General features: G+C 43.8%; 1 protein-coding gene across 1 annotated transcript in view; it reads left to right on the forward strand.

Moving 5' to 3' along the window:
* Positions 1-15,723, forward strand: part of TMEM266 (transmembrane protein 266) — a gene marked incomplete at both ends in the record, with an annotated part of 60,803 nt that overhangs the window by 38,919 nt on the left and 6,161 nt on the right. The window contains one exon of the mRNA XM_082005014.1: positions 4,241-4,427. Within this exon, the coding sequence (XP_081861140.1) occupies positions 4,241-4,427 (187 nt within the window). The remainder of the gene's footprint in view (positions 1-4,240; positions 4,428-15,723) is intronic.

The raw sequence follows: 15,723 nt of genomic DNA on the forward strand, positions 1-15,723 counted from the left end.
AGAATTTTTACTTAGAAAGGCTGTTATATTTTATACCTTCTAATGATTTATTTAACCTGCCCTGGACTGCATGACATGCAGTCAGAGCGATCTCATTAGCTCTTTTACACATTAGAACTGCCTGAGGTCAGCGTTCAATATAACGTTCAATAGATATAAGCACCTACAATGTAATTTGCTCATGCAGTCTGTCATTGAATTACACCCGTAAGGAACACCTACTTCTCTTAGACTTAACCTTTGTTTTTAGTGGGCTGCTTTTAGTGGGCAAAACTGTATTCCAGCTTTTACAATATCTTGGGATAATTTTTAAGTAATAATTGGAAAAAATTAATATTGAACAGACCTCCTGAGTAGATGCATGCATTTTATGAGCAAAAATCTCTGTTTCTTTTTTAACTTTTCCTAGATATTTAATTTGAATGTCCTTTTGTTTTCTTAAATCGATCCTTACGATAAATGGTGATTTTTTTTCCACCCCACCCAGTCCCTTTTTGAACATGCTTTCAGAGTTTGGGTTTGTGTTTGGAACCAGTATATTGGGCTGGGTTTTGGCTCTGTTTTAGGCTCTGTGTCTGTAACAGTTAGGGTTCTGCACCTCTGTGGAACATGTTGTATAGATCGCTTTGCATCAGTAACAGTGAATGTGGGAGTGAGACAAACACCATTATTACAATGAATGCCCTCCTCTCTGTCGATAAAAAAATGACAGTTACACACACAACAGTATTTAATTCCAGCTTTCCACTGTTTTAATGACTACATAGACTTCAGGGCAAATGTGAATGGTACCTGGAAGCTGACCATCTGAGGTAATGGAGAAATGGAAGGGAGAGCCCGTGTCAACCAGCTGCAGCTGGATGGTTTTGTAGGCAACATCAGTTTCTGCTGTTACCGTTCTGAACATCTCGGTGTGCTATTATTCACCTTGCACATGATGTTGAAGGCCAGAGTACTGTGCTGCTTTGAGGAATTCAATCCTCGTATCTGCTCTTGACAGTCTCATGTTGAGTCCTGGATTTTAGACCAGCTGAACTAGCTCAATGTTAAGACCTGAAAGTAAGACAAGCATGTGGATTGTGCTTGCAGCTAGCAATAAAAGAGGGTTCATATATCACTTAAAAAGCTGCAAGTCTTGCATACACTTCTCATCCTCAGGCAGTGGATGAGGGAAGCGTTGCATGAGCCAAAACATCAGGTCTAGGTTTCAGTTTCTGCTAGAATGTCATATTTGTGTGATCTTCATAAGCAGGTGCTTCCTCTGCTGGTGTAGGCAGAAGCATGTATTTCTGTTGGTCAAACATAAGATGGCAGCAAAGCCTCTTCTGTTTCTGACTGTACAGGGCTACTAACTGTCCACTGGAATAACTGTAGTCATCGTTTTCTCTGTGGAGTCCAGTTTCTCATGCTGTCCGTGTGGTTGGGATTCAACTAAGGTAGTAATTTTTCCTATATGAATGGGAAATAAAGGATTATTTGGACAAAGGGTAGTTGTCCAGCATGGTGACCCCAGCAATGGTTGCTGACCGCTGCTTGGTCCAGCGTGCCAATCTGAGTAGTTTATAGCTTGTTGGCAGAGCCATATTAAACCATAAAATCATCAACTCATCTGTTAAAAACTGGATGTTGGAAATTTTAAAGATTGCCAATAATCTGTGGATATTTGGAAACGCTCTATTAATTCGAACATGTAAACGGGCGTCAGAAAGTCTGGTCTCTTCTCCCATTTTTGCCATAGGTTCACTGTAGTAGGAAAGATCGCTTAATGTGCTTCCTTTTTCACATCTGTAAAACGTGGTGATACCCTTCAAGCTTTTGCTTGTGAAAAGGTTTGGCCAATCTTTGTAAACGCTTAAGCTGGTTAAATTGGGTGTGATGCAGAAATGCAATTGTTGAGCTGACTTTTAGGTACTTTTACCGATTTGTGTTATAAAATACCTGCCAATTTTTTTCTCTTCCATGAAAAAAGAAATCGTATCCTGCCTCTAGGCCAGAATTAAGCATTTTAGTGGCAATATTTCTTTTTCTGGCAGACAGGAATTTTTGAAGGATGAAATGTAGAAAAATAATAATGATACCTAATTCTTATTGCCTTTTAGTTTGACCTAGGCAAGTAGATATGCTTAGACAATAATTATTTTTTTTTAAATCGTCAGATTTATTTGTTACCTCTCATATTTGAGTGCATTTCTTCCTTTAAACCAAGGGAGTGTCTGAAAGGGTATCTTCTTCCATTTAAAGGTGAAATGTAGGATTTTTGGGGACTTCTGTTGTTTTTTTCAAGTCAAGGATAAAACCTGAAATTCTCCATCTTGTAGTGTTGAACTCTAGACAGTCCTATCATGGCTGAATGACACATTCATACTGGCACCTCTGGTATGGCACAAACACCTTCAGCCTCAGGAAGCTTAGGGCTGGCTGGGAAAAGAGCCGAGTTCTCTCAGATTGCTCCTTCTTCCTAGCTGATAAGTTAATACAAACACACCATCTGGGACCTGCCATGGAGGTTTCGTTGCAGGAATCAAGGAGCAGGGCTGTATTTTGACATTTGCTGATACTACCTGACTCCTCCGACTGCCGCTGCCAGAGGACCTTTGGTTAAGAGCAGTGAGCATTTCATGCAGCTAAGCTGTCTGCAGCTGCCAGACCTTTGTCCGCTGATTTTGAGACAGAGAAAAAGCTGTGCGCTCTGTTAGATCTCTATATTAGGTAGTCTGAAGGTGATCTGGAAAGCTTAAGCTGCCCTTTTGCTCTCTAGATTTGAGTCTTGCAGTGCGCCTTCCAGATACTGTAGTTCCTTCCCTTATGCTCTGGAAAGCAGATAGTCTCCAGATGTGGCAAACTGGAATCCCTTTTTCTTTCCTCTTTTTGTGTTTCTAAAATCTGCGGAAATTGTATCTTGTTTGCCCTCCGGTCGCTTACACGACTTGGAGGAACTGCTGGTGCTCTGCAATGTGCCTGGGGTTTGCACCGTGGTGGATCAAGCTAGGTCCACTGATGGATTCCAAAATCCGACAGCAAAGAAATTTGAGTCGGCATCTGAGAGGCAAGAGCTGGAACCAGATTCATTTAGCCTACATGCTGTTGCACACCAGTTTTCAAGCATTGAGGTGCTAATTCCATCTCTGTTGTAAACATGGAGTGACGGGGCACTGTGGCTCGCCATAGCATCGTGCTTTCTGATGGCTTTTCCGGCCTTGAACTATGGGAGGTCCAGCGATGCTAAATTTTAAATGCTTTAGCCTATTACTTGCCTCATTTGCTTTTTCCTCTTCGACTCTCTATAATTAGATATGACTGGATCACTGCTGTACCACTGGTCTTAAAAAGAGTTTAAAAAAGAGCAACCTCTGCCACGTAGCCCCATAGCTGTGCTGGATGGAAGAGTGGAAGGACGGTGTCATCTCGTAGTACCTATTTAAGGGTTCAAAGAAGGGTCTCTGCAGCCTCTCCAGAAAAACTATTTTCCTTCTCGCATTGCAGAAGGCCTATGGCTGTCAAACCCAAGAGAAATATGCAGAGTCCATCAGTCAGATTGTACATGGTAGCTTCTGTCTTTTTGCCGGTGTCTGTTTTTAACACCAGCCACGAGGCAAATACCCTCCTGCCTGCAGAAAGTCCTTAACTGCCGTGGCTCATAATATTTGAGGGGAGAGGCCAGAAAAGTGGCAACCTTCCCCAGGGCTTTCTGCAACACTGTTGAGTACAGAAGGTTTCAAGCTGGAAGAGGACTGTGGTGTTCCTCCCCCTTGCCCAGTTAGTGGAGGCGGACCATTCTGGGCACTGCTTAGAGAACCTCCCTCCAAAGAAATCCTCATGACAAAGTCTAGCAGATTAGGGATGTTTGTCATGATCCTAAATCCCTAGGTGCCCGTTAAGAGTGGCATTAAGTGTTAAGAGTGCCTGTTAATCTTTTTCTACAAAGATTTCATTTGATTTGGCAGCTAGATCTGTTAAAAATCGTCCAAAGTCATATCTTCAGGATGCAGACATGTACAAAGTAGAAGACCAGCATGAGGCAGTCGTTATTTTTAGATTATGTGAACAATGGTCCAGCTCACATGGGCTCTGGGAGAACATCAGCAGCTTGGACTCGTATTCTGTCTTAACCACATTGTATTTACTGTCACCAGCGTGTAATGGTTTAGTGATAAAATGAGTAATAAGTCCCCAACTGTAGAATATAGACTTCTGGCCATGCTTGTATGACATCAGTATGTGGTGTTGTTTTCTCCTCTAGTTTGAAATCAGACAGCTGAGGGCCCACCTTGCTCAGCAGGATCTGGATCTAGCTGCGGAGAGAGAGGCTGCGCTGCAGGTCCCACATGTACTGAACAAACAGAGCAGCAACAGGTACAAGGTGGTAGCAACTGAGGATTCGGATGATGAAGCCACCGAGAACATCACTGAGCTGCGACATCCACGAGGTGAGTGCTGCCTGCGTGCTGCTACCCACTGGCACAGCTGGTCCCTTACATGGAGTTATCGAACACACTAAATACTTCCACTCTACCAGTGAATTGATTACTTTCCCTGGAGATGGCATTTTCCCGTTTTTGCAAAGAGGCTATGTCTGCTTCGAAGTGGCAGGAGCTGTTGTATTTGCGAACAGATTCTGAACAGAGCCAATAAAGTGACCCGGGAAGAAAATAACTATGATGTACCTTCCCAGTGTCCTCGTGATTATATCCCTCAAACACTAGAGGAGCAGCAGCCGCCAAATCGGAATTGGCAAAATGATAATCACTCAGAAGTAGAAGCAGGGAAATGGAGAACAACATTGAAAAACAGTTTTGGTCTTTGGCCACTTTAATTTCTGGGGTTTAGAGAGGACCCAGACATTGGCTATGAAGCTTGCCTTGCCTAGAGGCTATGTTCTCACCAGGTTGCTTAAAACTTCTGACACTGGACAGCCCATCTGCGCTTGGACAGGGCAGCTCTGGTGCCAGGAAAGGAGTGATGCACTGTGTAGGCAGCTCCTGCTCGGATGTCTCTGGGTGCCACGTGACTATGGTGGAGAGCAGTCCATCGTCTGTGAGCTCTCTGTTGGGCAGGTGTGTGGTTCAGGGGAATAGCAACAGTTGTATTTACTTGGATCCATTTTTATCGCACAAGTGCTTAGACCAGAAGTATTTTTGGAAAAGACGTAGCTCTTTTTCCTGTGATCCCCCAACCCTTACAATGGAGTGCTGAACGTGTAATCTCAGTACTGATCTCGGTAACGTAATATTCCGGAGGAGACAACACTTTTCTACCTTAGCTGGTATGTTAGTCTTCCCTGGATATCTTAGCTTGATTATTTTAGTAGATGAGCAATATGTGAATATATCTGAAGTAGAGGTTTGTGTGGTATCTTTATTTTGGTCAAATTTCTTAGAATTCAAGGCACAGAAGTCCTTTAATCAAAAGGTTTAAGAGAAAATGCGCACTAGACATTTTCAAGTGATAATCCTTTCCATTCTCTACATAGTAATGAAAGCATTGTAGAAATTTGTTTTGTTTTTTTCCTCTTCATAATATCTAAGTGCTAACCACAAGTCAGCCATTAATTATTCCTGATTTGAAATTGTATTTAAAAGCAGCAGTTGAGCAGACTGCCCCTGAAAATGCATTTCCTCCTTTTTTGTAGGATTTCACAGGTTTCCCCAGTGGTTCTATTATAATTTATGCATGCGTTCCTTGAGGGTTACATTTGGAACTGGAGAGTGTTGTGCACATTATAAGGAGGTTTGTTGAAATTTTAGTGCTGTGGAGATTCATCTAAAAACTCTTCTGTCCCAGGTATTCATTCCATCATCCAAGTTGACACAAGTACTCATTATTTGTTTCTCCCTGTAAAATGCTGGCCCCACGTGCAACAAGTAGACGCACAATCTTCAGGATCGACTTCTATGTTCAGTTAGGTTATGTGATTAGGGAGATGCGTGCTTTTCACTGAAAAAAGACTTCCAGCAAATAAGAAAACATGCATTACTTTACATATTGGGTAAGGTGCAGTTATATTTAAAACATTCATACTGAGTATACAGAATTAATTTCTGATTCCCAGAAGTCATCTGAAAATACAGGAGGAAATATTTTTTGTGCATTGTATCATGTATTGCATACAAAGCCTTTGTAGATGCATTATTTTGAGTGCTTGTCCTTAGAAGCCAAATTTGGGTGACTCCATTTAAACAATTGTCCTTTATGTTGAATGAGGCAGGAGTTGGACAGAAAAAATTTCCTTTTGGTCTTATAGCAAGGGACACCCATCTGTGATAGTCTACCGTCACGGTGGGCTACCAACAAGGGGACCGGATTAAGACTGCATGAGAAACCACAGGCCCAGCAATAACACTCAGTGCTTTAGTTCACAATTCGGGTAACAGTCAATGGAGGCAGAGGATTTTGCATGTAATTTCCTGGATTATTTTGCAAAGGAAAGAAGTAGTAAGCTACCAAGGCTTTAAATTCTGCACTAGCAGCGCTGGCTTAGACATTGCTTCTGCGTAAGCTACAGGACTTCAAAACCTCAACTAACAGCTTGAGAAGGCAGTTACCCCTGGGGAAGAGAGATCATGAGCCAGCCCTGCCTGGTTCTTCTCCCTCCCCACCTCAACAGGGTCTTTCTTCTCCAGCGCTCCCAGCGCTACCTTGCACTCCCAGTTGCTGCAGCAGCTTTCACCATTATGACGTTGGCATGCCGCCAGCATTTCTTCACCTACACTGTGGCCGCTCTGGCCAATACATATATCGGCAAAGTCTGAACGAGTGGTATGTTGGGTGGAAGAAGACCACATCTTCAGCTAAAGGCGCCTCCCATTTGCGTAGTGTGGAAGGGATATATGTGGTTGCTGTAGGATCTCCCCACCCGCTCGGTCACGTGAAATACTCCTGGGACCTGGCTCTGCAGAGCGTAGATGATTAAGATGTTTCCTGTAGGTCATTTCTGTATCCTTCCGCATCTCACGTGCTGTGGTTACACCGGCTGTGCTACCTTCAGGTCTTTCCACACCACTTGCTCTGCCTGGAACTGTAAGCCACCAGTGTTTTAAATCATGACTTTTGGGTCAAGGGTTGTGTTTTGCAAGTCACCCTCTGTGTCAGACCACATTAGGAATTGTTCTGCATCCATTTTCTCAAAGCTGTGTTTCTTCTCCTTAAAGATTCCAGTGTGATGAATGCAGTTAATCATTGTGTGTGCCACGTGGCACTTATGAGCTTTGAAAAATATCCGCAGTTGCCTATTACACCGAGTAGTTGGAGGAGAAATAAGGGACCAGGTTGCTAATACTGATAAAGAAAAGCTACAGTTCAAAGCCACAATTGAGCTGTTGGGCAAAGCAGGCTCGGATGTGCTGTTCTCTCGTGCTCTGGCAGAACATTAGCCCTACATATACCACCTGAGGGTAGGGTATAGCACGGAATGCGTGTGTTTGTGCCAAGCTTAACTTTGTCAGCCTTCAAAAAAAATCACCGTCTTTGGAGAGCCCTGAATTCTGCCAAACCAGCAAGCTTGAGTTGGCTAAGGAACATACTGCATGAGAAAACGGGATATTCCGTCTCAAGCTAATCTTATTTCCCCTGTCTATATTGAACAATGCAAACATTCAGCGCAGAATACTTTACCACAAAGGGGTTTTGGAATAGGAAAACATTCATACTCATTTCCCTACCTGGGAGTTTTATGGGACAGTGCATAAGTTAAAGCTCCTCAGGGGCAGCTGTAGCTTGTACTCTGGTATTTACACTGGATTTAGTGCAGCCATTTACTACAGCCTTCAGTAAAGTCAGTCAGGTAACCCCAGCATCATGTGGTACACACAGCACCTCGGGGAACTGGTGTAGAAACACACACTATGGCCTGCACCAGGAGAGTACTGTACGTATTGGTTGATTTGGTAGCTTTCAGTATGTGTTTTCACCCAGCTTTTCTTTCTGCAGACCTCTCTTTACCTGAAGTGCCTTAATTGCTGGTACAAGACTGGCAGAGGCAAGAGCTCTAGTCAGATGGTCAATGGGCTCTGAAAAGTGTCCCGGAACTCCCCAGCTAATATTTCATGCCTCTTTTTGAAGGACTGCTTCTTGAGGCAGTACACCTGTAAGCTGTTTATGGCCTGGTCAGCCCCGTGCTAATTCTCTGAGTAATGAGCTGGTTACTGCCTCACATGCTTTTGTCTCCCCAGAGTAGCTCACCGAGAGACCTCCTAACATAGTAGGAACAACTCTGTGGAAAATGTGTGGATATATGGTATTTTCTAATTAATTTGGCTAAGAAGCGGGAAAATTTTCACCTTTAACTTGCTTTGAATGGAGGTTTTATTTGTATTGACAAAAAATTGATCTCCAGAGCGGACAAACATGAAGGTTTCATGACAAACCTGAAGGCTTCATGACAAACATGAAACACGGGCTTCAGCATGCAAGTCACAGGGTGCCATTATCAACACCAGGAAAGGTGATGGACTCGAGAGAAGGGCAGGACTCTCTAGTTTCCAGGAGCTATAAACCTAGGGCAAAGCTGTGACATTTGCTGCACGGTGAGCACTTTACTTGGCTCCTCGGTTCGTAAAGAGCTTTAGGGTGAAAGCCATTGCATGTGAATGCACGGCAGCATCGCTAATGACTTTCAGGACCATTGTGGTCAGCCCTTCTCTAAGAGCAAGGGAGATACCCTAAGTGCTGTCATCCCCTTTCTTCTTCCCAGAGATGGTTATCATTTGACATAATGGCAAGTATTGTCTTATCTGTTCATCTCTAAATTATAAAGCAAGTTTTTTCTCTTGCTGAGTTCTTGCTTCGTACAGTATGTAACTGGTCGTGGTCAGAATAACATCTAATGTTTTCTGCTCCTGCACAAATCATTTTTAGTGTTTGGTATACAAAGTTCCAGACTTCAGGGAATGCCAGGTTCACAGTGCCCCATGTAGCCATTAATACTTCCTTCCAAAATTTATTATTCTGTAATCTCTCCCATAATACATGAATTACAGTCCCTAGTGGAAATTCCTCATTTTCCTGCATATATCATTTCATTTTTTGAAATTCTACAGTACTGCCATAGTTTAAGATTAATATGCCACCCTTCTATTCCTTTGAGCAAGAACCGGATCCTAGCTCTGTTACTTTGAATCGCAGAAAGCTTATTTTAGCTATTCTGAGTCAAATTTCCATTTTTATGGGTTTAGCAGTAAGTCTCTTGCTTTGGGGGACTGCTGCAATTTATGATCCCACTTGGAGAAACGTAAAGCTTGCTCTCCCCATAGCTACCCACTCTTTTGTAAGTGAAGAAAGTAGGATATTGGGAGGGGGACGTGAAGAAATCTGGAGCTTCGGAGAGCTTCCCTTAAGCTTATTCATCAGCTGTCTGAGAAGGCAAAACAGGGCACTGGAAAGGATTTTGTCAGTTGTTCCTTGCAAGGCAGTCTGAGCTGGTTGAACACTTTTAAACTCTAAGCCAGTTCCTTTGGTGATCATCTGTTAGTGCTCTAAGAGAGCCCTGTTACGCAGAACAATAGATAAAAAATAGTTTATGGTTATTTTCAAATGTTGAAATAGATCTACTTTGAAGCCTACTCCTGGAAGTGGTTATATCTTAAGTGCAGTCCACTTCCTGGTTAAACTCCATGTATCTGTGGAAGAGTGAGGTTTTGGCTTCTCTGTAGGTGCCTTTTTCAGGCTTTGTGGTTCTCTGTGCACTGATCATCCAGGCAGGAATCAAAGGAGTTGAACCGTAAGCAACACTTAGATAAATGTGTGTGTAGTTAGTGAAGTTAGGCTCTTGAATTTCATATATTCACCAAATGGGTGGGGTAGAAGCTTTTTGCTTCCAAACGTGGTGAGCGTACGGTCATGCGTGTGAGGCTGAAGTTGTCTCCCATCATTAATGTGCAGAGGTGTGACGACATTGCTGACAGGTAAAGGAACACAGAACTGGAACATTTTCCCCTGTTAAAGCATGCAGCCCCTTTCATAATAACCCCTTTCATAAGCAGATCGTGCTCCATGTGACAGCTGTGATGTATTTTGCCCTCTGCCGCCATTATAACACTGTTCCAGCATCTCACTTTTCTAAATTACTAGAAATCTTTTCCTAATTCCCAGTCTACATTTATTCATTGCCAGCTTACAACAATTTGTTCTTGAATCATTTAGCTTAAATGAGTCTTCTCTTTCCCTGATGTTTACCCAGCAAATTATTGTTTTGTTGGTAGCCATATTCTTTTTCAACCTTTGTTTTTCTGGACTCAACAAATGTGGCTGTTTTGCAGAGAGAGACCCAAGTTCCTCTGTGTTTGCTTCAGGCAGCCTGTGTAACAAGCCAGCTCAGATGTGGATCTGCTGATCCATATTCATAAAGAACGAGGTTGGAAAGAGCACTGGGAGGTCCCCCAGGCCATCCTCTCCCCAAAGCCACCAGCCGTGCTGACACACGGATGTCTCGCATCTCGGCACACGTGCTCTTGCAGCGTGAGCTGCTAAAGCGAGGGCCAAAGCCACCCAATTTGTTGTCGGTTGAGGAGTTTGGTTTTCTGTCACAGCAGTCTCTGCTGGTAACGGAGCCTGTTCCATATCCCAGGATTTCCTTCTGCACAAAACGACTTCCTTCTCAGGTTGATTTCTTACTTAGAACCAGGCTGAATCTGTTGCTCTGTTTTCTGTGCAAGCGAACTTTGACAGTTGCTCGCAAGAAGGAGCATCCACATGCTCAGGCATCTGCAGGGATTGGATATCCGTGTGAATGGAACTGCGGTGTGAGTGCTGCACCTTGCGCTAATGTGGCAATCTGCCTTCATTCGAAAAGCAGGGGGAAGTCTCCTGGAGAGTGCCAGCTCGGCTGTTCATGTTTCCCTCTTGGCACAAACTTTCCACGTTGCTAGAGGGAAAGGGAGAGTGACCTTCGAGGGCCAGCAAAGCAAAGGGGAAAAGCCTCTGCTCAGGTCATCTTGCACAAGACCAGCAAGGTGAACTAGACAGTACAGCGCAGCCTAGGGAGCATGCATATGCCTTAACAAATGAATTTACAAGTGAGCAGTGAGCTAGTGAGCTGTACTTGGACTGCTGGGGAGAAGAGGAGGTTAGGTCTGGCTGTGAATTTGGTGACGACGAAGTTCAGGTGGCCAAGGTCTGGAGCAGAAAGCTCCCTAGGAAGGTTACAGCTTCACTAGGGAATTTCCCGCCCCGGGTGGATTGCCGGTCTGCTCTCGGAAACACCTACAGAGGTCCTTTTTTTTTATATACATTCTGTCTTCCTTTCTCACTGTGCTACAGTGTCATACTAAAGCTATGTTCTTTTTGTGCAAAGTCGGGTTGTGGCAGTGTTACGGGCTGTGTCAGAGCAGCGTTCTTATTTCTAGAAGTGTTTAGCGGCAATAACTTGATCTTATAACTTGTGCCTTGAAATCCCTTCCTGCTGGGAGTGTAGCTTAGTGGTTTTTATTGCAAAGTGTATTTCATCCTACTTTTCTTTCCCAAATGCCTCCAAGTGGTAGTGGTACTTTAAGGAGAAGACGCTGGCATCAGATAGCAACGATGGAGATGAAAGATCTGCTTCTTTAGAAACCTTCTAGTAAAGATTGCTTTCTGGAGGAGAGTCGAGGTAAGACATTACTCTAAGGACTCACATCCTCCGTGGGAGGCTACACAGCAGAAAAAATAACCTTCCAGTTCAGAAAATTCAGCTTTGAGAGACAAAAGGCAGTACAATCAGTGGCAATAAAAATACGGAGTAAAATACTTTAATAATGAAATATTTCAAAAGAAATCCCTTTAAGGCCTCTAATCTAAAAGATGCGCAGATGGTATTTACCTTATGCAGGGGTTTTGCAGATTCATTCACTAAAGTCATTGATGAAACAATTAAAGGTCACTGTTGAGGGATTATAGAACTAAAGGAGAGATCTGCCTTGCCTTGGGTGGAACGTCATTTATGTGTTTCACCAAATTTATTAGGTTTTTGTAGGGCCAGGAGAGAGAGATTACAACGTTGTCTCTTGGGTCAGAGGAGATTATATGGGACTGTGCTCTAAATAGTTTATTACTCCCTCAATCATTTTAGCGTGTGTTCTGAATCTTGCAGGAAAAGAACAGGCAGATAAATTGAAAACCATCAGGCAAAATCCAGTAGCTGTCAGATCCTGACCAAGAAGCGCACGTTTTTTCAATAACAGAGATTTGGGTAGCAGGCTAAGAGATGAGACTCATTTCCCCTTCTTGATTTGACTTTACCGCACTTACAGGCTCACAGAAGTGGTTGGTTACCGTGTCAGGGAAGGCTGTTTTGGTTTTCTGCGACGGGTAGGAGCCTGAGCAACCTTCCGAACCAGACATTCCCTTTTGCCTAGTGAAAAGTCCCGATCATGCTGGGGTCAGCCCTGCTGTCTCTTTGTGGTCCCACATTACTCTGCTGCCTCACCTCTCGGCAGTTAGATAGCTGCCGTCTTCCACTGGTAGGGGAAGCAGTTCCCGGTGTCTCATTTTGTCTTGGTCTTTCGGCAGTCATTCACACCCCACACTACTTGAGCAAATAATGCTCATGGACCGTAGGCAACGGCCCGTTTCTGCCCGTTCCTTCTCCTCCCCAGCACAACCTTCTCTCAGCTGAATTCCTCCACAGTGCTTGCTGCATCCCTCTTACTGCTTCCCATCGCGCTCGCTTCCCGGGCAAGACTGTAGACCCATCCTTGTTCGCCACAGGTTAGGATGGGTTTTCACCTGGGGGAGACCTGCCTCGCTCTTCCCATTCTACCTTTTCTACTCACAACTATTGGACCTTCATCGCCAGATTCGTCCCCAGATTTCCTGGGGGTAAAGGCTTTCGTTTCTCCTGGGGCATCTCGCAAGAGGATCTCCTAAGGTTGCCATTTCCAGGGGAAATAAGAGGGAAATGTTTTTTCTTTCTGCTTCCTGCCATTTTCCTTCGTTTACTACAAATACCATTTGGGTGTTGTTATGGCTAAGGACTTTTAAATGGCAAGTTTCTCTTCTGGAAAAGGAAGCGCAGGTAACGTTGCTGTGTATTGCAGACATGAGTTTATTTCTAGGAAAGGAGGAAAATGAAATGTTCTGGATCCTGAAAATTCCAAGGCAGTAGAAATAAGAAAAAAAAAAAGTGTAGGAGAAAAACCAAAAACAAACAAAAAACCCACAAACCCAAAAAACCCCCCCCCACACACAAAAAAAACCCACAGGGAAACTATGAGGAATGAAGTATTTCTTAAGACAACTGCCTTTCTGGAGCTGAAACTAAAATACTCTGACAGCGCAGAACACTAGGCAGAAGTTAAATAATATAAGCAAGCAATATGCCCTCTTGTAAAAGCTGGTCTCCCCTACTTACTCATACGAACCTCCTGCATGCCATCAGCTGCAAATGTCGTACTCCTGATCCCATTTGACTGCATGTACTGAGCAGGGGGCACTTCATCTCGTTGTAAATCACCATAAAGTACTCGAGCAGTGTTCCATAGTAATATGCAATACTGTACGTTTTGTTTGTGTATACGTTACATATGCAGAAATCATTGCTTTCAGTAGTATATTCGTGGCATTTTTTTTAAACTCCCTGCTTTCAGCAATGTAGAATATAATGAGAGATAACTGGAATTGTTTATAGCCTTTTATGCCCAGGGCAGCTGAGACTCCCATATGACTGAGATGAGTTTGTTAATTGTCAGTTTGCTTTAATGTAATGATTCAGAAATTTAATCTCTTGTTGAAATATTTATTTTGCTGTTGTTACTCCATTAATCTTTACTGGTTTTTATTCGTAAGAAAATATTCAAGGTGAGAGAGAGATGTGTATTATATTTTACATATAATACATGTGCATATATATTTATACATACGTATTTTATTTGTAGATAAATAGATAAGCAATGTAAAACGACGACGTTAGTAAAATCATCACATAATAACAGGCAAGTAGGCAGCTCGGCAGCTCTCCCAACCTTGTGTGCGAGTGGTCGCACGCACAGCCGGGACAACCGGTGACTTTCCTCACCGCTCAAAGGGGTCTGAGTGAATGCATTTCAGGACTTCCTTTTCAGGCGTTTGGCCTCGGCCTCTGCTGGTATGAAGAGTAGTCTACACGTTGGTTTGAAAGCAACTGATGGGTTTGAAAATAGTGCCCTGGTACGGTCTGTTAGCTGACAGACAGATGGCCGGGGCCGTAATGGTATGCGGTCCTAAGGAAGACGTGATTTGAGCCTTGCCGTAAGACGTGAAAAGCAGACAAGTAACTTTCCCAAGTTGTCGTGGCGTTTGGAGCAGCCTTTAATGAGAGCCAGAGGAACTGAGAGCACCCCAGTCCCCCATTCCTTGTGCAGAGTGCGGCCGTGTGCTTTTGCCAGGTGGTGAGGAGGGGGGCGACCCCCACATGCAGAACATGCCCTCGTCCAGGCCAGACTGTAGTTCTGGTTTCTTCATTTCTCTGCTTAAAATTAGAGTCTAAGTTAAATTTGATGAAAGTGCATTACCAGAACTACAGATAATGCCGGTGTTTTCTGACGGTAGCTGAAGGTTCCATGCCTGAAGAAGAACCTGTATCTATGCGGGCTGGCAGGTTTGGTGGCATTTAGAGTATAAATTATGCATGATTGAAATGAAGTGTATTTTAGCAGCAGAGAGCTGAAAAGCCTTGCAATGTACTCCTAATTCAGCGGCATTGCCTTGAGCTACTCTGAGGCCTCTTTTTTAAACTCAGACATTAGCACAGAGCACACCTCTGACTGCAGGCATTTAAAGATCAACAAGGGCCAAAAAAGCTTTTAAGATCCAATGAAACCAGGAAAACAACCACGTTGCCTTTCAGTGTCAGGTTAGATTGCCTTCTTAGGAGAGCAGCTATTTCAGGTACAGAGTGCTTGGTGGTTTGGGTCTTGTTGTGTGGAGAAAGCGTTCCCCAGAAAACATCTGTTTCTTTCACCTGCAAACCGCAATGTGCTGTGAAAAGGCAGGACTGTAGCCACAGAGACCCAGGGGGACGAAGGAAATCTGGCTCAAAGGGATGAGCATGGTTTTCTGAAAGGCGGTATCAAAAAGAGCACTTAAAAGGAGAGAATGCTTTTAGAGCACGCGATACACCGCAAATTGGGCAGGTCAGGTTGCTCGTGAGCTTGAAATTCTTCCTGGATTGCCGATACTGTTTTCTTAGCAGCAGTATTTGCGTTCCGCTTGGAATTGCAACGAGAGGAGTTTTTTACTGTCTTTTTCAGCAACTGTAAAACATTCTGCTTTTCTGTAAGATAGCAGGAGATCCCAGTGTCACCTGCAGCATCTACAAGCTGTATGTGCGATACAGCTGCTGCTTTCCCTTTTGTGGGCATGGCTTCATTTTGATCGTACCGTTACTGAAGTTCAGGTGCAGCTCTCGTGTATGTTTTACAAGCGTAGTACCACACCCTTGACTTGCCAAAACCTTCATAGCCTATTTTAAGCCAACAGAAAATGTAATGTTAATACCATGCTATGTATTACATAAGTGTATCTAATAACCAACACAACCACTCCCTTTGTTCCTTCTGAATGAAAAGACGACGACGTTATTTTAGAAGCAGGACTTTACACGGTAAAACTGCACGGATTGCCAGACAGCTGGCTCGCCCGGCTCTGGTTTTTGTGTCCCGCAGCAGCGTGTGTGCTGGGCTGAAGAGGCGTTTCCACCTCCTTTGGTAAACTCGTCCTGCGGCTCCTGTTGGCCACGTCACCCAAGGCAGAACAGGGAGACTCCTAGCCCGCCTT

Source organism: Phaethon aethereus, assembly GCF_964289735.1.
Source record: "Phaethon aethereus genome assembly, chromosome: 12".
Taxonomy (NCBI): Eukaryota; Metazoa; Chordata; class Aves; order Phaethontiformes; family Phaethontidae; genus Phaethon; species Phaethon aethereus.